The sequence below is a fragment of the Dreissena polymorpha genome, chromosome 4 (genome assembly GCF_020536995.1).
Source record: "Dreissena polymorpha isolate Duluth1 chromosome 4, UMN_Dpol_1.0, whole genome shotgun sequence".
NCBI lineage: Eukaryota > Metazoa > Mollusca > Bivalvia > Myida > Dreissenidae > Dreissena > Dreissena polymorpha.
The window spans coordinates 123,530,721-123,553,400 of NC_068358.1; the positions used below are offsets into that span (position 1 = coordinate 123,530,721).

The window sequence follows — 22,680 nt, forward strand, 5'->3', positions numbered from 1 at the left end:
ACTATTGGATTATACATGAGTTATTTCCCAATTTACTGAAGATGTTAAAAGAAAGAAATACTTATTATCACTATCGTATGCAACATTTCTTCTTTATATGTTTATGTTAATTCGCGAATATGATAGAATTCCGATAAACAAAATTATTATTTTAGACTCGCCATGAAACTTAAGTGTCGATCGGGTAAAAATGAAACAAACAACTTTGGAACGCGTTTACAATATCTACCTTAAAATTGGTCATAAAAAAAAATAACCACCAAAGCGAATAACATTTACTAAAATATGGTGATCATAGGTTATGATAATATATACTGCAATATATCCATTGATGCGTTTACAAAACAAGGTTCGTCTGTAAATGTGTCAAGAGTTAATGAAAATAGTCCTTGATTACATACTAGGGGTCATATCTCAGCGTCTTAGTTCACGCTCATACACTCAGCGAAGCGTCATATCTCAGCGTCTCAGTTCACGCTCATACACTCAGCGAGGCGTCATTCCTTAGCGACTGGACGACTTGGGCCTGTGGTTTCCTCTTCGACGGAACGGAGTTGGGCAACGCTTTATCGCGAATTATAGCTGGGTTTTTCCCTATGGCGCCGACCTTGCCGGAAGTCTTGCCCACTGGGGCACTCTTGCTAGACCCAGGTGTATCGGCGGCAGCGTGTGGTTCCGGTGGGATCCTGATGTCAGCGACGGTTGACATGCCTTTTAGTGCAACCTGTCGGGCCTTGACAGCCCACACAAGGCCGATGGTGCCCGCGCCAACAACTAACCCGCCAACGGCACAGCCGACGAGTAGATATATGTCAGAATCTAGAATACCCAACATTGTAGTCAGTATCGTTTGTTTGAACAACTTTAAAGGCAATTATAACGAGACTGCTTATTATATATACATGTACGATTTTTTTATTACACCATTTACTCATAAACATTTAATAAAAATAAATAAATAATAATAATAATAATAATACTAATAATAATAATAATAACAATACATATATATATAATGAAGAGGCAAAATGGTGCTTGTTTGATTAGCATTTCATTATAACTAACTTCGCAAATTGATTCCACGATTACCTGATAGCGAGTCAGTCTCCACGTCTTGAGATGATGTTTGTCCGGACAGTACGCTGTCGGTGGTGGATTCACGGGCGGTAGTTCCCGATGCAGCCGTGGATGGACACGTGCAGTTTCCAGAATACATTACAGTGGTGCTGATTACAGTTGTAGTTGTGTCAGGCATTGAAGCAGTAGTCATAGTTGAGGCTGTGGTCGTTGTCGTTTCCTCAGGTGTCGCTGTGCATGCGCAGCATGCAGACGGCGAAGTCGTCGTTTCGAAAGTTGTGGTCGCAACGGAAGTCGTGGACGAAGACGATGCCGCTGTCGTGGTAATTGTTGTTGCCGCCGTCGTCGTCGTCTCCCCCGTCACCTCAAAGTACTTTATTATGAACCCGATACGCACTATGGAGGCGTCGGACGAGAAGATTACCGTCATCGCGTCGTCAGTGGAAGTGAAGTTCCGGTTACTGGTTCCGACTACGGTCCGTGCCGGGCACTGGGTCAGCAGGAAGTTATGCTCGCAAATGTAAGCCCCTAGTCGTGAGATAGATGTGAGATTTGCGAGATATATACGTGAGATATACATAAGATGTACGCACAATATAGGTAGATATACCAGAAACATTTAAGACATATGCATGCAATAAACATGTTATGTGCATACAAATATTTACTAGATGTCCTTGAAATATGTAAATGCTTGTGATTTACATGAAATATATTTGGACTATACGTAATAATTCTATAAATTAGATTTAAAAAAGATATAAATACATGTGGTGTGAGTGAGATATGTATAATGAGAAATTCATTCGATAGACGTTCGATATACGCGAGATGTACTTGAGCAATCTCCACGCAGAGTTGTCGTTTCTTGCTCTCACATACAACTCTGCATAAGGCTCAGCACGCCATTTTGTCTACCAAATAGCTAAAACCGAACAAACGCATACAATGTATATTTGTGTGGATATTTAAGATCGCATGCATTTAATTAAGAAATATGACTTTTAAATGTACGATAAATCGTGCAAAAACTTGTGAGTTTTAATGCAACTCTTTGGAACTATTTTATTGCCCATTTACACAGATGTAATCATTCCACGCACTTCACAAATGTAAACAATTGTCCATTTTTTTATTGAGTGACGATAGGCATTGTTTCGACGTATTTATGTATGTTGGTTTCTTAACATAAAAAAAACATATCAATTTTATAATAATTAATTAAGACTGATATAAGATATCATGGTATGAGATGGTTTTCTTTAATGCAGTTAATGCAATGTAACCGTCGTGCAAGAGATTGTTTAGTATACTGTAACCTCAATGATGAACGCTTGGAATGATTATGACATGAATGAGACGCTTTCATAACAATAGTCCGTTCTGAGCCCAACACAGAGGTGAATGTAATGTGACCGTCGTGCAAGAGATTGGTACTTGAGATGTCCATGGGGTTTAAATGAGTCTTTCAAGAGATGTGGGTGCAGACGGGATATTAATTCGAAACGAACGTGGAACATGCGTGAGATGTACTTGAGACATACGTGATATGTCTGTGAGACGAATCGACATGTGAGTGACATACGTGAGATTTACGGGAGACACAAGGGTGAGTATTTGCAGAAATAATTGTTCCATACGCAAGATTTGCATGAGAATAGCGTGAGATATTCGTGAGATGTACGTGGCACATTAATAAGATGTACGCTTTATATCCATGAGAGGTGTCCGTAAAGTACATACAATATACGTGAAATTTACTTGAGCTTTACGAGAGATGTGCGTGAGACATGTGCGAGCTGTACGTTAGATGTATGTGACGCTGCGTTAGATATTCGTGAGAGATACGTGAGATGAGCGTGAGATATACGCGAGATATACGTGAGATATGCGTGAGGTATACGTGAGGTATGCGAGATATACTAGTATACGTATAACACATGTGAGATACTCATGAGGTGGACGTGAGATGTACGTGATATGTACGTGAGACATACTTCAAGTGTCCTTAGCTGTTTTTTAAGTGATTTCGTTATACAGGGATTCTCATCACTGACATAAACTTAAATCGGTAGAGGCCGTGTTTGTCTTTAATAAACGCACATACCATATGTTGGTTGCGTTAACTTGATTCTGATTAGCGCATTTTAATTATCTAGCGCCCAAATAAGGTCAAGGTTGTAGTGAGGTGTAGGATTGTGGGCAGATTGGAAGTACCGAGTAGTTCTCAGCAATAAGGCGTTAATATCGAACAATTTTGGTAAGCGGTTTTGTAAACGTAGAGGGCCAAGAAATTCCATCGGAACTACGTTTACCGTCGTATATTGTTAGATGGTCGTAGTCGCAGGTTTCGCCGTCCTCCTCTATGTAGCTGAACAGAATCTCGAGATAGACCTTCGAGTTCTCGCTGGAGGCATGGATACGCCACCGACAGTCGCTGTCACTGGGGAAAAAGGGTGTCTTTAATAATGTCTACGTATAGACCGCCGTTTGAATTGGGCTCTTCTATACGACATTAGTTGGGCACTGAGATGGTGGATTAAAATCCATATAAAATTTACACGTAAAAAATATTTACACACGTGTATGATCATTGAAATATCTAAGTACTTTTTATCTCATCTAGTGGTCTATGTATTGTTTTTACAAACACAACGGCATTTGCGAATTGAATAACGTTTTGTGACTTCGACATACTGACCGTAGTTTCGACACACATTTTCGTACATTACAGCTTAGTAAATATTCTTTATTCTAAGACTCAAGTCTAAGAATCGAATGGTGAATACAAGCCCAGATTACTTCAACTGATTGAGTTTATGCCATGAAAGCTACATACATTACGCCGTTCACCATCGCTATGAACACAACCCCCGAGACTGTAGTAGGTTGGGCGGATTTGACTATTGATGCAAGAATAACTGAGTGAACACTCACACTGGGTACGGCGCCGGGAAGTCTGGTGACGTGAGATAATGCGATGACGTGGTCGCTGTAAGCGTTTCAGTGGCGGTGCAACCGGAACCAGCTGCAGGTGACACAAGAAGAAATTGATAGTGGGCGCAATCACATGTGCTCCTGCATAAGTGTGTGTAGGGATAAAGTGTCCGCATTTACATGTTCATTCTAAACACACTGAATTTCAATAAAAACAAGAAATGCTTCGGCGGGCGCGCGCATGATTTATTAAACATCTTATGATGAGTTGATTATAAGATTCAGTTAAATTATCTGAAACGGTTTTGGATTATAAAGACATTTAATATAAATCGTGGCACATGTATATTTATCTCCAAACAACCATTTGTATTACTGAGGAATTAAACTAGACTTTTAGTCCGGTTTCTTCAATACCCACGCATAAAAAAACGAAAGAAGTATCAATGCATGGCCCAATTATTCATAATGTGAATAATATATTGATTCTATGACTTTACGAATAATTGAGAAAATGAAATAAGAATTTCGAATATTATGCTTTATAAAAAAAACTTAAAATATTATATTATATTATGCTCAAATTTGGAACCTTCTTTTGCGTTCTTAATGGGTTATTGAACTGCTATTTAATTTTTTATTTATATCGAATTTCGTGTTAGATTTGTTGACTGACCATTTGATATATATATATATATATATATATTCAATAAAACACGTTTTTATTTCAAAAAAGGAATACATGTGTCTGGTGCCGACATGTAGGTCATGGAGAACCCCTTTCCGGCAGTCGAGGCGTCCGTGCGCAGTCTGACCAGCGCGTACCGGTTAGTGGACGTGTATTCGCCGGTCACTTTGTTGTTTCCGCAGTAATTGTTCATCAGTGTCGAATCAGAGGTGGACTGTCCTGGCAGACGAAAACACAGCCGGTAATTGGGTAGGATTGTACGCCAATACGGACAATATGAACAGTGTCTTAGGAAAACCGGACTAAATGCATGTGCGTAAAGTGTCGTCCCAGATTAGACGGGGCTGTCTGCACAGGCTAATCAATGACGATATTTTCATCTTAAACTGGATTTTAGTTTAGAAGAGACATGATGTAAAAGAAAAATTCCATAAACACGAAAAGTTACGTTCCTGATTAGCATGTGCGGACATCACAGGCTAATCTGCGACGACACTTTACGCACATGACTTAAGACCAGTTTTCACAGAACGAGGATCATCATGTTTTTTGAAGATTATCCACTAAATTTAAAAATTGACCCTCTATCTACACTTATATTTTCAGTGTACTTGAAACAAGTTATTGCCGTATTTCAATATACAATATAAAAAAAGGCAACGACACGCAAATCATACTCGATTACATGGACTGTATGTGTGTTGAACATACATTTATCAGAAAACTATTTATTGAAAGAAAATATTCTTACCGTTGTGAATGGTGACACCGTCATTGCACGTTACATCGAGCAGGTTTGAATACATCAGGATGCCTTGGCCCAACGTGCCCGAGTCGAGTAGCCACATGCAGTCGAGGTTGCTGCGAATCACCGTCAAATAAGTCAATGCTATCTGGATATATATCGGCTTGATGCCAAGAAATTAGTGCGTAGCCTATAGTGGTCCATCGAAAGTAGTGCATATGTCGAAAGAGTTCCTTTTTCGTGTCTGGACTTGAAGCCATTTTAAAATCCCATATACACCGTTTGTCGTTTTTTTCCGGAGATAAAACTTATTTAGATACATATTCCACTTCAATAGGTGGTCTTTTGCTAGGGCGACATACATTACAAATGGCACTTGTACTGAATTCTGTAAACATAACTGTATTTAAGTGCGCGGTTAATTGGGTCGTATGTGAAACTTTTTATGAACCAGTAATTGGTAAGAAACGAAACTTACTGTGCGTAGCTCGTCGGAAAACCGGGCGTCTGGAAGACGGTTGGCATCTCAGTGGCTGCCAGAACCAGCGGGGTACCGGAACACTGCGCATGCGCTGTGACGACAACATACACCATGACGAAGGACTCATTTCAATTAACTTTCTTATGAGTTTGCCTAAACAGTTGACTAAATTTTTATGCAAACTGTTATTTTAAGAGTTATTTGGACATATAACGCGAATAAGGTTTTCGGTTCTAAGTGTATAAAACCTAAACGAGAAATTAAAACAGACGGCTCAAAGTCCATTTTTTGTAAGAACCTGTAAGTCACTGTTTCAAAATTGCACCGGGGTGTGAATTTTTTGCGAAACATTTGTATATTGATGCCACACGTGCATTCAAAAATCTGGAGCAAAAGTAACACTTTATACAACTCTTAATAAAAAAGTTTTAATTAATTTTAAAAGTAAAGTGTTCGTTTTTGTCAGATACTTAGATAAAAAATAATTTAATAATTTAAAAATGTTTCTTAAAGAAGATTTTTTTAATGACGACACTAAAACAATTTAGAAATTGCAATTGTTTTTAAAAGATCGTTCAATTCACAAACTTTCGCAGATATTTGAATTTTTGATAAATTTCTTTAAATGTATATACTAATAACACTTTAATACCATAAAGGTAATGAAATTCTCATAACAGCAAGTGAACACTATTATCTTCGACGGGATTCGATCCTGGGACCTCTGGAAGAAAACGCTTTCAGTTAACAACTAAACAATTCAGGCTTAGCAAATGTATTTCAATAACTTTAAAAATTTGCAATAATAAAGTGTTTAAATTCTGCCCAGCCCTTGTGTAAACCCAATGTAAACCACGTTGATAATGCACCCTGTGAACACGTTAAAACGTTTACCCTTTAAACATGCTTACTTAGCTGTACTCCGAAAGAGACGCAAGTCCAAGTGGCTATCAGGAACTTCAAGAAACATGCCATGTCTGGTTGAAACATGCGCCGCGACTGACATTACCTTACGGTGGTTAGATGAATCCGAGGAGTAACTGACTTAAATTAGGCCCTAATTAAAAATCTAGAGGTCTCTGAGGTAAGCATACCGTATTCTTTGGGTCCAATTGATACGAGAAAGTAATTAAGAACAAAGCTTTTATACAAACGTTGTATCTGTAATGACCAGTAGCACGTGTTTACCCACCTACTGAGAATTATGTACACACGGACTTAAGCTAGATTTTTCGCAACAATCGAATAAATGCGACCAAAATATTTTGTGAATTTAATGAAAGCAAAAACTGATGTAATATCAACTGAAGAGTGTTTCTTTTGAGGTGTAATGAGTCTCTATTATCAATAACTAAAGCCGACGTGTACACACCATTCGGATATAGTAGATTATAATTGCAATTAGCAATGACCATGGATTGACCGGTATAATACAGAGTATGTAAAGTGTAAATATCAGTTAATTTGTTTCGCACGAATAGTCTATCAACATTGTTTATCAACAATATTGCCTCTGTGTTTGGTCCGCTTTCGCCACAGGTGCATGTTTAACACACTTTTCAGACGACCGGTCCCACTTTATACTATTTATTAACAAATGACTAATTTATCTGATACTGACTTTTTGCAGGAATAAATAAACATAACGATGCTGTTTTAATTAATCTACACACTATCCAGGTTTTTATATTAAAAAATCCTCTAAAATTAATACAATTTGAAATTCAAGTTTACTGTAATTGCAGATTACATTTTCCGAGCTTTTACATCGGAAAAAAATACGGAGTGTGCCATAAGTGTTGTATCTTTTTACTCGACTTCAGATATGGTTTAAAAAAGTGACATATGTAACTGATATTTAAATGTTGCTAGAAGAAGCAGGTTATTTTACGTATGGTTGATGAAGGCTCGTGGTATAATAAGCACTTACAAAGAAGAAATATGTTTTTTCTAATTGGCGCCATTTGTACCATAATAGCGTTGTACGTATACGGAAACATGATATACGCATACGGAAAGACGATGTACGTAAACGAAAGACGTTTTTGCATACGAAAAGACGTTGTATGCATACGGAAAGACGTTTTAACCTCTTACCAGATGAAAATCGATAGTATAACAACGATCGTATAAACTTAAGCTTTATACTATCGCTGTTTTTAGACCAGATTTGTTTTCTTTTCCAAAAATTGGTGAATATGTTTTTGTCAACTTCTGAAAGATAAAATCGTCACAAAATGCGATATTTTATAAATATTAATGGACAAAGGGATGAAATAATATGATAAATATAATATTATGTGAGTTTTGGATAAATATCAAGTTTATCATGCTCGGCTCGAACCATGGTAGCACTCAGCAAGCCTCGCGCTTACTTGGTTCTAAGCCTTGCATGATAAACTTGATCTTTATCCAAAACTCACATAATAGCCTCTATGTACGTACGGTATACGGAAAGACGTTGTTCGTACACGGAAAGACGCTGTTTGCATACGGAAGACCTTGTTTTCATACGGGAGACCTTGTTCGCGTACGAAAATACGCTGTACTCATACGGAATGGCATTGAACGTATGCGGAAACGCTGAGAGACTTTGTACGTACATTGTATACAAAAAGACGTTATACTCGAACTTTATGCCGTAATACGCATATACAAAAATCAGAACTTTGGATCATTAATGTGTCAACAAATGGTATTCGATATTATGAACTTATTATATTGTTACTACACCTGATTAAATAAAAAGATACTTATTTTTTCGAGACCCTGTGCAAACGTCTTCAGCACTACCATTCACAAAGGCCTAAAGCAATTAATACTGTATACAGGTAAATGCCATTTTAAGCATCGCACATATACTAATAAATTCTTGAATTAGCTTTCTGTTTGACACACAGAAATGAAACTATTTTCACGCGTTACATTTCTTGTGGATACATATTTGCACAAGGCTAGTACAGAAACTGAGACACTTCAAAAAGCTTATTTCTAAAAGCAGAAAAAGGTTCACAACTCGTGCAAAACACGTACATGACGACTGTGACAGTTGTTTCCCCTTATCAATTGGCTGCAGAAGAAGCGTTGACCACTAAGACTTCGGTTATGTTTGGAAAGTAAAAATTAATTAGCTAATAACACTATGACGAACTATACATAATAGCTAGATTAAGAACGGCATCAAATTCTTATGAATTATTTACTCGGAATTCATAACACTATTGGAGTCGTGTTCTGAGAAAACTGGGCTTAATGCATGTGCGTAAAGTGTCGTCCCAGATTAGCCTGTGCAGTACGCACAGGCTAATAGGGACGACTCTTTCCGCTTAAACTAGATTTTCGGTAAAAAGGGACTTTCTTTAAACGAAAAATACCATTAAAGCGGAAAGTGTCGTCCATGATTAGCCTGTGCGGACTGCACAGTCTAATCTGGGACGACACTTTACGCACATGCATTATGCCCAGTTTTCTCAGAACGCGACTCATATGTCTCTTGGAGCAAGATCTGATTCGGCGTGATAGACTGTATATCGAACTAGAGCGAATCATACCATATTTGTATGTGAAATTATTTAACTAAACAACAAATATAACACTTGCTAATAAAATGACACAACCTTTTTGAAATATAAATTAATCTTAAAATGTTCTTAATAAACGGTTTTCTTGTTAAACGGTTACTAATATAAGTGTTAACTATAATAATGTACAAATCCTTGCTTGAAATTGTTCACCATCCAAACCTAAATATTGGCAAACGAAAGCAAAACGGTATTATCAACATATAAGAAAAGGGCAGAATTTCTTTAAACTCGAATGGGTCTATTAGCATAATTATGTGCAAAGCAGACTCAAATGACAACGTCTCTTTAAAACAAAATGGCATATTAGCATTTGTGCAAAGAAGGCTGATAACTCATTTTTCCTGTCAAAGGCTAACATCTCTTCAACGACAAAATGACCATATTTGCATGTTGAGAAAAAAGGCTGAAGAGCACTTCAAGCTCTATTTGTGCGATATCGCCCTTGTGCGTCTTCACGCCGGTGCGGTCGGCATAGCCGGTTTGGCACTAGACACATCAATACGGCGTCTGGAATGTGTGGCGCAGCAAGTTGCGCTTGAAATCGTCGTTCCGGGAGAAACTTTCAGAACACTTGTGGCTCCGGTACGGCTTGTGTGGATCCGGATGTGACGTTTCATGTAATTCCTTGACGTGAACGTGGACAGAGATATGAGGCAGGTAAAATGACCGTGTGACGTTACGTTTTGAGTATCAAACGCATTTACGTCGGCAAGTGTCTCGTCGCATTTTTTCGAAACACATACACGACGTCTATAATAGAGGTTTTCCCTTATAATTTGCATGGAAGTACTAAATAAGCGAGTCATGTAGGGCTGTTCTCTCTTAATAAGTCAACATATTTTACTCGAAGGCATGTTTTACATTTAAGACAGCCGTCAAAATCTTGTAAATATAATGCAATTAGAATCTATAGTCAAATATTGTGGTTTAATTAATGCGTTACATTCCACAGAAAACGACCGAAAAAGATGTTGCAACAAAACTCTATTTTGATTTGTGTCGAGTTTCTTCTTGTTTCGTACATGCTTAGAATGCTCTTAAGAAAAGGTATGGTTATAGGGGTCTCTATTTACAAAATGTTGCATTTATTTTCGCCTTAAGTTGTCGCTTTCACAGTTAATAATATAAGAAAAATACTTTGTACATTTTGACCTGGAGAAATAGCGTACTCATTATGACGACTTTAAGGCTTCGGTTATGTTTGGAAATAATAAACGAACACTGATCAAATAATCAACCTGCGATTGAGCAGGAATTTAAAAATTTAAACAACAATTTAAAACGGCATTTATTTGTTGCAAATAACTTACTCGGGAATGATAAAATTGCCGATTGGAAGTTGAGACGTCTCATAGCGAAATACCTGATTCGGCAGACAGTGTATCGGACTAGATTAGGTCATAAAATATATTTATGAGGAATTCTAAAACTAAATTACAAAGATAAGACTGGTTAAAGAGTTGAAACAACTTTTTGAAATATAAATCTTTTTGAAGCATAAATATATGTGTATTTTCTTATAAACAAAATAAAAACCAACAAACGTTACTTCGGCGTGAATATGTACAGAATAATGGAATGTTAATGTTGACAAAACAACGTTGTTTAATTTTCGTCGACTGAAATATATCTGTTATTATATACATCTGTAAATATGCGTTATTTCTGTTTAAATATGACGGTCCCAATTGCACCGTATATAATCTGAACTGTTTGTACAAAGCATACACAATTTACAATAATAATGAATAGAATCTAAACAAGAGCTATCTCCATAGGATGACATATGCCCCCGATAAACAATTTGATAGAATTTATGAGCATTTTTCAAAACCTAAACGCATTTTTCGAAACCTAAACGCGGACCCTAAGTTAAAATTCAATGTCAAAGGGGTCAACATTTGTATGCGTATGGAAAGGCACCAATGGAGCGATATGGACAAATAAATCTGATAAGTCCCTTATCTTCATATGGACAAATCAGGCTGTGCGATGTCGATCTCGGCTATACGCTGGATTTGTGATCCGGGTTCAGTCTCAAGTGTTTCTCTAGTTCCTTTGGAAAGCAGAACGACGTTTGACAGACGCCACACAGGAACGGTTTGACGTCGACGTGCTTCGTGGTGCGGTGGTACTTGAGATCGTCGCCCCGGAAGAAGGAGGCCGGGCAGATATCGCAGCGGTAAGGTTTCTCGCCCGTGTGGTAGCGAACGTGGCGCTCGCGGTTCGGCCGCGACGTAAATGCCTTTCCGCAGTAGGAGCACAGGAACCGGCGATGGACTTTGACGCCGTGCGTGTCGAATGAGCCGAAATCGTTGTAGGTCTCGTCGCACACCTCGCACGTGAAGGGCGCCTTTGTGTTGAACAGGACTTCGGGTGTAATGACCTTCTCGAAGCCTGGATTGCGCACTTTGAGGTTGATGCTAGTCGGCGAGTTACTGTTTGTTACGGTAGAAAAGTTTGTATCCATGCCCAGCACGGATGATTTGCTGTATTTGTTTCCGACGTCGCTGGAATTTTCACAGACGAACGATGCGTCTTTCTCCATAAAAGAATCTTCCGATATGTTAGAAATATCGGACTGCATCGTCGAGGAATCTGCATTTGAATCGTGCTCCAAGCATATTTTCAATTTCATGCCTTTCAAAGACGTTGTTATGGCTCGTTTTGATTTGGGCGTGGTTACGACATCTGTTGAAATGTTATCCTTTAAAGCAAAATCAGAACTGCGCCCTGTCTGATACAAGAGTCCCTGAAGCTCTTCGCCTACTGAGGGTCTGCCATTCTGATGTTCCAGTCGTGAGTGTTTGATTTTGCGCTCCGGCGTCAGACCAGACTTTCGTTTGTGAGTTAGATGGCTGACCGTGGCCAGCGAATCCCGCTCAGCGTGGCTCCAGTGCGATGATGCCAGCGGCGGTGACGAGTTTCCCTCCTCGAGGCATGATGGCAGAATGTAACTGAACGCGGGTATGTTGTTTTCCGTCGCCGAATGCGCGCGTCGAGAGAAAACATTGTCGTCACCGATCATATCGTCTGCGCTCTGATGATTGGCGGGGCCTTCCGGCCCGTGTTCGTGTCTCATTACGATATGTTCCTGTAGTTCGTGTTCTGTACCAAACCCGTGATTGCACTCGGTACACCAGTACTCGCTGGAACCGTTCTTGTCCTCATCATAACTTCTCTCCTTTTCATCATTGGCTGATACTGGCAACTCAATAACATTGTTGTTTTCTTCCATATCGCCTTTATCATTGTCTATATCAGTTAGGCTTTCGTGAGATTTATCGACCGTTTCGTCGTCAGTTGACGGCGACCATTCAGACAGGTTAGATGTTTCGTTCTGGCCGTCCGCGCGGCCTATAAGCTCATTTTTTGGAATGTGAGTCAACATGTGTTCTCTAAGGTTGTACGGATACCGGAAGTGTTTTTTACAAATGTTGCACGTGTGTTGCTTCGATTGTAAGTGCGAATGTTCGTGTCGCTGAAACTGCTCATAAGACGCCAAGACAACCTCACAAAAGCAGCACTGGAATGACGTCACGGACGGGTCACCCTTGTGCTTCTTTACGTGACTGGTGTAGCTAAAGGGATCCGTATAAGTTAAAGAACAGTGCGCGCAAGAGAACTTCCGCTGGCCGCCATGTGTCAGCATGTGCTTATTGTACATTAGCGCATTTGAGCCTATGAACGCGCACAAAGAGCAGCGGTATTCCTGACTCTCCGTGTGAGTCTCGCGGTGTTCTTGGAACTTCCGTGCGTCGGTGAAGCATTCGCCGCAGATCGTGCACGCGTGGAACACGTTTGTTCCGTGCTCTTTCATCATGTGCGTCTTCACGCCGGTGCGGTCGGCATAGCCGGTCTGGCACGCGACACACCGGTACGGCTTCTGGAATGTGTGGCGCAGCAAGTGGCGCTTGAAGTCGTCGTTTCGGGAGAAGCTTTCGCTACACTTGTGGCATCGGTACGGCTTGACGCCGGTGTGGAGCCGGATGTGACGTTTCATATTATTCCTTGACGTGAACGTGGACAGACATATAAGGCACGTAAAATGACCGTGTGAGGTTATGTTGTGAGTATCAAACGCATTTACGTCGGCTAGCGTCTCGCCGCATTTTTTGCAGAGAATGTCTTTGGCTGTAGATATTGCAATTTTATCTAAATCTACGGTTTCTGGTTCAGAGCTCAGTGTTTCTTTCCCGGAATGTTTTGCCAATGACTTGCATTCGACGTCTATTTCATTCTCCTGAGTATCGTCTTGCGTTCCTTTGGATGTTGTCGGCATCTCAAACAGCTGACTTGAAATGCTTGAGTATTTACCATTAGAGTCCTTCTGCCCACGCTGGAGTAGGATTGTTTCGTCTGGCATATTTGCAAGTCCCAATAAAATGGCGGGAGATTTGAGCGTATTCGACTGATACTCATTTATTTCCTGGCGGCGAGATTTCAAATTTTCCTCATTATCCCCATTACATTCCTGAGTGAAGACTTCCCTTATTTTTATTACGTGTTCATTGCCGTCGTCAACGCTGACGCAGAGGACGCCCTCTATCTCGAGACGGCTTCGGTAGGTGACGGCCTCTCGGCACAGCTTCACGATGGACTGCTCAAGGAAGCGGGAGAGGACCCCGCGGGAGCGGCCCGACATCGTTCTTATCCCGACAGCGTCCGTCTGAAACCAATAAATAGTGTATAAATAAAACATATTGCATTATTTGCGGGCATCCTCATTTTTTTCCGGTGGTGAAAACTGTGCGACGGCTGAGGTCTAAGAAAGGGTTTTATCACCTCGCGTAATAGGTGGCTGATCGAATTTGAAAGGCGCTCATGAAAAGTAAGTAAATAACTCTGAATTACCAACGCGCCTTGTAAATTGAATATAAAGCCCACACAAGTAAGTTACGATCAATTAAACAGTTTTTTCAATTGTTGTTTACGGCGGAAAGTCACAATAATTCCCTGTAATAAAACATTAGGAACTAACGTAATAATCTGACGGAAGGATTTGACTTATGGTTAAATTGGTTACTGCAGGGGAGGTAACCTTCGCGAGGACTCAGGGGAATGTTGGTATTAATATCCCTTCATATTTCTTTCGTTGTCACGCTACCTGTCAGTCGCCATACGAGACATCAGCGATATAAAACACTCATCAATGTTAAGGCCGTGTGTTGATGTAAGATCTTCCTTATGAATTATTTGTAAAATGTGCAGAATATTAGTGGCATTACAACTTGAAAGTAAACAGAAATACATGTAATAACTACAATTCATTTAATAAAATAGAACCATTCGTCAAAACATTTAAATGCGGTTTAAAGTATTTATCAATGCGATTTATTCATACTAGACATAAGACAAAGTTTCTTTGACTTCTTGATTTCATAATTATATAATCTTCTTTAAAAAGCGTGCCTTTGTTGTAATTTGAAGTTTTAATCATTAAGACTAACTAACGATGTGCATCGAAATATATTCGGATCGAACAAAATGCATATGTTGCTATCTTGCATTATGAGATTCACATCTAGATTAAATGACTTTTGCGACAAGGGTGCAAACTTTGAAAGTTTGTTTTAATTTCATATCGTATAGCGAACACAGCGCATTGGGTTAACCCATGTATGCCTAGCGTCTAGAAAAAAAAGGCCTTGACAAACAGCGTAGACCCAGATGAGACGCCGCATGATGCGGCGTCTCATCAGGGTCTGCGCTGTTTGCTTAAAGGAATTTCTGTAAAAAATATTCTAAATATAGAAATAAATATACTAGACATCCCGAATTTTGGAAATAACTTGATCCAATTTAGAAAGATGGGAGAGTCCACTAGGCATAAATGGGTTAAATACCATAACATGCTTTCCGGATACAATATAACTAAAACAACATCGTATTTGGTTGGGTTCGCAGGTGATGTTAATCGAAATAAGCGCATTGTTTTGTCCGAACAATGACTTAACACCACTATAATTAGCAGGGAAAACTCGCTGATAGCAAATGCTATGAATACGTAGAAAACGCCATTCATTCTCACATAATTAAGTTATAAAAACGCCTTAATGAACAAGGATATATGTGACACATTTGCATAGATACTCATTCCAGTTAACAGAGCGCATTATACGAGCAATAAACGAAGGTTGAAATAAAGGACCAACGGACCGGAACAATACGAAAAGCTCAGAAGAACATGTCAAGTTTCGTATTCCGACGTTAAACCTAACGTAAAAAGTCGACAGTTTGTACATGGAACGGCCAGCGAATTAAACATTGTTACATTTATGAATATAATTTCACAATTGAGCCTCGCTCTGGGAAAACGGGGCTTAATGCAAGTGCGTGAAGTGTCGTCCCAGATTAGCCTGTGCAGTCCGCACTAGATAATCAGGGACAACACTTAATCCGCCGTAACTGGATTTTCGCTCAGAAGAGACTTCTTGTAAACGAAACATACAATAAAAGCGTAAAGTGTCGTCCGTGATCAGCCTGTGCCGGTGCGGACTGCAGCCAGGCTCATATGTTAGTGTATGTAGGTATATCTTCATGTATATATACCTGAGAGAATACGGGTCCTGGTCCAACAGTACAGTCTACCATACTTAAATGTATGGAAACTCAATTTCACAACTTTGCTTAAGTATCGTTACATAATAGGTGAAGGGCGGAATTTATTGTTTATTATAGTTTTATGTCAACAATCCGTGAAGAGTCTAAATATTTTACTGACGAACATTTACTCAGTAAGTTAAGAAAACACGTTAAACCTTTATAACGTACAACATGCAAAATAAGTCAAGAAATAACTTGTCTTGATAAATAAAAAGTCAAATATCGATCAGAAAATTATCTATAAATATTTTCCTCGATCTTGAGAATGCGTAATAGATGTTTACGCCCGTATAGTATCGTCTGTCTGGATAGCTTCCTTCATTCAGAACAATTGAAATAAGAGAGCGCGTTCTTTCACACGAAACTCACTCGGACTTCTTCTTTGTATTTCAAACACACAAAAAAACTCGAGGCGGAACAAAAATTGGCAAATTTTCCGCTTGAAACCCGATCCGGCGTTTTAATTGTGGCTGTATCTGGCACAAGATATATGGATAAGACTCCAGGAAACATATTGCACGGTCAGCATGCACCGTTACACCGGATGTGGCGCCGACTGAGCACGAGTCTCTCGTGCATGGACGTACCAAGCCAACTCAGACAGAGTTTTTCTTACATAACGTTTATTGCTCTGCGTTTGGATTTAAATGAGTAGATTGGATTTGTGTGTGAGATTCTTTTCTGCTCGGCCAAATCCATGATTAACACCAGAACAGGATTAACGTCCGAACAAAAAACTTACGATATGATGAAGAGTAATAAAGAAATGGAATTCAGTCACAATGAAAAAAAAATGTGTGCCCTTTCGCATAGACACATAACAGTTCAAATTACGAATTCTACTAGCAAACATTATCGTCACTATATCAATATCAACATTTTTTACCTGAGTTTTACTGTTTTGCGTTTGAATTAAAATGAGTACATTGCATTGGTATGTGAGAGTTTTCGTCTCGAACAACATCATAATAAATTATAGAATAGGACAAAAAATGCGAACATGTGATCTGTAAAAAGAGGGTTTAATGCATGTTCGTAAAGCGTCATTCCACATTAGCCTGTGCAATCCGCACAGGCTAATCAGGGACGACCCTTTCCGCCTAGACTAGATTTTTTCGAAGAAAATACTTTCTTTAAACGACAAATATCATAAAAGTGGAAAGTGTCGTCCCTTATAAGCCAGGGTTTTTTTTGGCCTGATTTTATAGCCGAAATTCGGCTATGTTCCCAATCCCAAAAAGTATACTTTTTTTCCCAAAATGTGGCAAAAAATTCCCAATTGCCAAAAAAAAAAAAAAAAAAAATAATTTTTTTTTTTTTTTTTTTTTTTTTTTTTTAGAAAGAAGTCTTATGTGTATTTTATCTCAATTTTAATTCAATTACATCTAACAAATTATTATATGATTTTTTTCTTTTAATTTGAATGATTATAAAGAGTTAAATCAAATTTAGTATTTCCCTAATCAGTGGACTTTTCGTGTGGAAAAAAAGGCTAATGAATTTATTTTCCCAATTTCATGAAAATGCCGATAAAATTCCCAATCCCAAAGCCATGGGCTATCTTCCCAAAAAGTGGAAAAAAAAACCCTGTAAGCCTGTGTGGACTGCACATGCTAATATGGGACGACACTTTACCCACACGTATTAACCCCCATTTTCACAGAGCAAGGCCCAACTTATATGATGAAAAGAACATACAGAAAATGAATACAGTCATAATGGGTACTTGGTGTCCTTTAACATACAAGAGCTCTACTTACAAATATTGTGTTCGGCATACCAATAAACTTAAATAATGTATGTGTATCATATCCTGAAGCGCCTATTTAAAATGTTTTCACCCGGTTATTTACAGCTTAAGTAAATAGGATATAGTCTCGCGACCTTTGTCCACACTGTTTTAATGTTTTCACAGTATTGCGAATTCACGCTACACAGATCCGTTAAGCCAGTGGTTGGTATAACCATGGTATGATGAGCACCAACTCCCGAAAGGACACTGCAGCGACCGCGGGTATATGCTTTCCGACTAACAAACCAAACATAATATCGATCCGTCTACTACCCGCACACTTAATACAACACCGACGCCTCTACAACTGTTCACCCTTTATAACATATACGCAACTAAAATAGTTACCCAGCACATACAATTTCGCGCCTCTAAAACTGTTACACCCAACATAACATCGACGCGTCTATACGGTTACACCCAACATAACATGGACGCCTTTTTAGCGGTTCACCCTACATAACATTGACGCTTCTAAACTGGTACACAGAACACAACAACGACACATCTACAACAGTTGCAGTGCAACATTGATTCCCCTAAAAGTGTTATACCGAACATAACACTGACTCTTCTACACGGTAACAACAAACAAATCACCGAAACGAAGCCTCTTTAAGTATTAAATTGAATATAACACAGATGCCTCTACAACTGCAACACTGACCCCAACCTTGACGCATCTATACGATTGGTGTACCGAACATAACATTGACGCCTTCCATATATCTGTTACATCAAATATAACATGGACGCATATATATACAATTGTAACAACTAACATATAAGTGTCGCCTCTACTACCATTAGAACTCACTTAACATGGACACCTCTACGTGTGTGTGTGTGTACTTCGAAATTTATGAGGCCCTTTCCGAGAAAGAGGCTATATTATGTGAGGACCAGGAGTGTCCGAGTGGGCCCCAGCACTCCTACATAATTAACTTCCTAGCTCGCGAAAGTTTGGATTTTGAATTATAGCTGCAATTTCCGACTAATTCTTCGTTACTGAAAGTTTTTCAATTTTGGTGTGGTTTTGTTTTGTTGTGGGAATCCGGAAAACCCGGAGGAAACCCCGCCTGTCCAGTATGGTGACCACCAAACAACCGTACATGCTGCCGGGAATGGGAACTGAACCCGCGTCGCCTAGGTGAGAAGCGAGTGTACCAACCACTTCGCGAGCGAGACAGCTTACGTGCATCGGCCGGTACTGCTCCACAACAGTTACACTGAATATAATATTGAAGCCTCTACCATTATAATACCGAACATAACATTGACGACTCTAAAACTGTTATAACAAACATGAGATTGACGTCTCTACACCTGTTACATGTAAGAAAGCATTGACGCCCCTTTGGAACTGTTACACCAAACTTAACGATGACGACTCTACTACTATTATACCAAACATAAGATTGACGCCTATACACCAGTTTCACCTAAGAAAGCATTGACGCCCCCTTGGAACTGTTACACCGAACATAACAATGACGACTCTACAACAGTTTTACCAAACATAATATTGACGCCTATACACCAGTTTCACCTAAGAAAGCATTGACGACCTTTTGGAACTGTAACACCGTACATAACATTAATTGACGCCCCTTTGGAACTGTTACACCGAACAAAACATTGACGTCTTATAAACTGATAAACAGTACCGGGTAAAGCATACGGTGTAGTAACGTGAACATACGTAAAACGCTATTTAAGCAATACTATTTCGAATACTGCGGCTATTCCCCTGCAGGGTAAAGTGGACTTCGTTATCAACGATTCTAAAAAGCGTATACCCTGGACATAAGATCGACCCCCCCCCTCCCGCCTGCGGCTACGCCTATGTCGGGTAAAGTAACGGTATTTTCAAGAAAGCGTCTACGCCGAACACAACATCCACTACGGCTACGCCCGTGTCCAGTGCAAAAGCAGACCGTGTCCCAAGCTTCCCCAGCCGCCAGAAGGCGGCACGAGGCCCTATGGGATATCGCTGTACGGGATTGATTGCCAAGTCCGTGACGGTATCTTATCTAGAGCAGCACACACACGATTGCAACTTTCCCAGCATAGGAAACGTGGTCTGTCTATACTAAAGATTGGATGTATTTAAATTGGCGAAAATTGTGGTCTTGATTTAAAAGATAGTGCGCATTAAATCGTTAGGTTCGGCAAATCCGTGAGAATTTCGCAGCTTCAACATTCTAAATGTAAAACATTTTCTTTGAAAAAAAGCATCCATCATGTTAAACTTACGTACATGTTTCAATTTAAAATTGTGTTGTTTCAACTTAAATGGAACTTAATATTAACAGTCATTCACATTTTAATCATACTGTATGCATTTATTAATTTGGAATAAGTTGACTTTGCATTTTTACTCGAAGAATACAATGCAAACAAGTGTCGCAAGTGGTCGTAAATGATACAAATCTAAATTTGCCTCGACTATATTTTGTGTTCAATTTCAATAAGAATATCCGATCCTTTTTTATATCCGATATGCCTTTGTATATATACTATGCGCAGTTATGACCAACTTATAAAGAAAGAACGGTGCGTTGTCCTTTGAGATTTAACCACAATGCACGATTATACTCGGAAACCCCAGCCTTGTATAGCGAAATGTGACATGAATACAAATATCTACACCTTGGTGTGACATTCGAAACACCGGAGCGCGCATTTGTAGCAGCCGAATGCACACAGCTATAGCTGGAGCTATTTATAGTTTCCTTGCGGATTACTTCCCTGACCTTAAAAGTCCATAAACCGCTGGTTGTATATGTAGCTTCTATCGTCGTATGAAATATAGGCCTACACGTCCTGTGCCGGGGACTGAAGTTTATAGTCGCGGATACGCTTTACACCAAGCAAAATATCTGGCCATTAAACTCGTGGAAATATATACATTACGTTATTACAACGGTGATGTACGCGAGTTTGATAATTATTATTTAAGCACACCACGGACACTAAGCCGAGAAAAGTTGACAAACTTTTACAAATGATAGGAAACAAGCTGAACATGGTTTTATACTACATAACCTAAAGCATTAAATAACAAAACTAATATGTATACTACTATACGGTATTAATATATGATAACGCTATAAAATAATTGTAAAATCTTACCTCGATAGAAGGAAACTACGATTTCAATCAACAGGTGGTTTTCTGGCTGTGTTTTTCGGACCGTGTTTATACCAGAGTTTCCCGACCGAGTTTAACAATACTAGACACGCTGTTAACTTAAAACCGCTCTCCTCGCTTAGTGGTTGGTATTTCCGTGTGCACCGAAACTTCCCGAGCGGAACGGAAAACGGTGTTCGGAAGGGGGGGATCGGAGAGGGGGATTTATCTGGTTTATTCGTGTTTTTTTTCCGTGTTTTAAAAGAATTTCATTCATATCAAGGCGCTCATTTGAAAAACTTACACTTTTCCTGGACAGACAATTTAAGGCATATACCATTAACTGATTTTCCCTTACTTTAAATTGAGATCCGATAGGGGTCATAACCAACCCCTACTGTCACGAGGCCATACTGGGATTTGAACTAACGATATGCTGTTTGACTTGCCAGTACGCAACCATCTGGGATAGCCCGAGTCCTGCGAGTGGAGCATAGCGGACATACACATAAAAACGTGCCACGCTCTGGGAAAACGGGCATAAATGCATATGTGCACAATATATCGTCCCAGATTAGCCTGTGTAGTCCGTAGAGACTAACAAGGGAAACATGTTCCGCTTTTTAAGGAATTTTACATTTAAAGGAATTCTTGTCTCAAAAAATTCCACTCCAAGCGGAAAGTGTCGTCCCTGATTGTGCAGACTTCGTGCCCACGCTGACCCCCTTGAAAGGACAAATGCAGCTTTGATCTACATATATGTATTTGTGCAGGAATTTCACAAGTTTACTTAAGTACCATATACGTGAAGGCCGCAGTGTACTAATTTAGCCCAAGCCTGTTTATATTTAAGTACAATGCATAATACGCTATACAATTTAAATAGAAAAGAAAACACGCGAGCATAATAACTCACAAGGTATTGATTGATATAATAAATTCGTTTGAAGTGTTTAAAACACAAATACGTGTAAAACAGGTGTGTTGGTTATGGAGCAAATAATAGAAGTTTCACTATTATACTTAAATGTCAATCCTTGTTTAGAAAATACATTGTAATACATGTTGGCGACTCCTTAGAGGCAATCATGAGCGGGTCTAGAAAAGCGCACGTACGGCCGCACAAACACTCGGCTGGAGTCAACTGTTGTAAAGTGAAAATGAATGATAAAAAACACGTATTCATTTTGTAAAACCATTCTATCCTGTTAAAAATGAATCTGTATCGCATGGACCGTCGAATCCAGAAGTTACATGCGCTCTCTCGGTACAGATGAATGTCCCCAATGATGACCCCTTATTAAAATGAGCTATTTCTGACTAGACGCGGTGGAGCTAAGAAAGATGAATCAACTAGTTCTGTCAATATGTGTTGTTTTCTTTCAAATACCTGCGCAAAATAATGGCGTTACGCCTTGCAAACAACAATCAACCAACGGTAAAATCTCTGACAATATTATAAAAAAAGTTAATGTTTTGTATTGCGCACCTCTTTTGAACGTCCTCTATAATATAAAGAACACGAGTATGAGATTTAGCGCCACACAAGTAAATTACAATGTGTGGTTATTATCTGAACAAAATGAATTACATAAGTGCAATACATCCATTATTATAAACGAAATTGTTATGGTCCTT

The 22,680-nt window shown here is 39.2% G+C and overlaps 1 protein-coding gene across 2 annotated transcripts; it reads right to left on the reverse strand.

The window, feature by feature from the left end:
* Positions 1-297: 297 nt before the first annotated feature.
* Positions 298-21,186, reverse strand: LOC127879550 (mucin-5AC-like). Of its 2 annotated transcripts, XM_052426473.1 has the most exons (8): positions 21,046-21,186; positions 5,926-6,019; positions 5,454-5,563; positions 4,757-4,921; positions 4,015-4,105; positions 3,393-3,520; positions 1,090-1,605; positions 298-819 (listed from the first exon to the last, which is right to left on the reverse strand). In XM_052426473.1, exons 2-8 carry the CDS (start codon positions 5,970-5,972, stop codon positions 479-481), a joined length of 1,398 nt encoding a protein of 465 aa, XP_052282433.1. In that variant the 5' UTR covers positions 5,973-6,019; positions 21,046-21,186; the 3' UTR covers positions 298-478. The 2 variants fall into 2 exon arrangements, with proteins under 2 accessions (XP_052282433.1, XP_052282432.1); XM_052426472.1 differs by lacking the exons at positions 298-819; positions 1,090-1,605; positions 3,393-3,520; ... (2 more) ...; positions 5,454-5,563; positions 5,926-6,019 and adding an exon at positions 10,965-14,181.
* Positions 21,187-22,680: the final 1,494 nt, after the last annotated feature.

Coding starts and splice junctions, on each gene's coding strand:
- LOC127879550 (XM_052426472.1), bottom strand. CDS start 14,157: ATGTCGGGCCGCTCCCGCGGGGTCCTCTCCCGCTTCCTTGAGCAGTCC.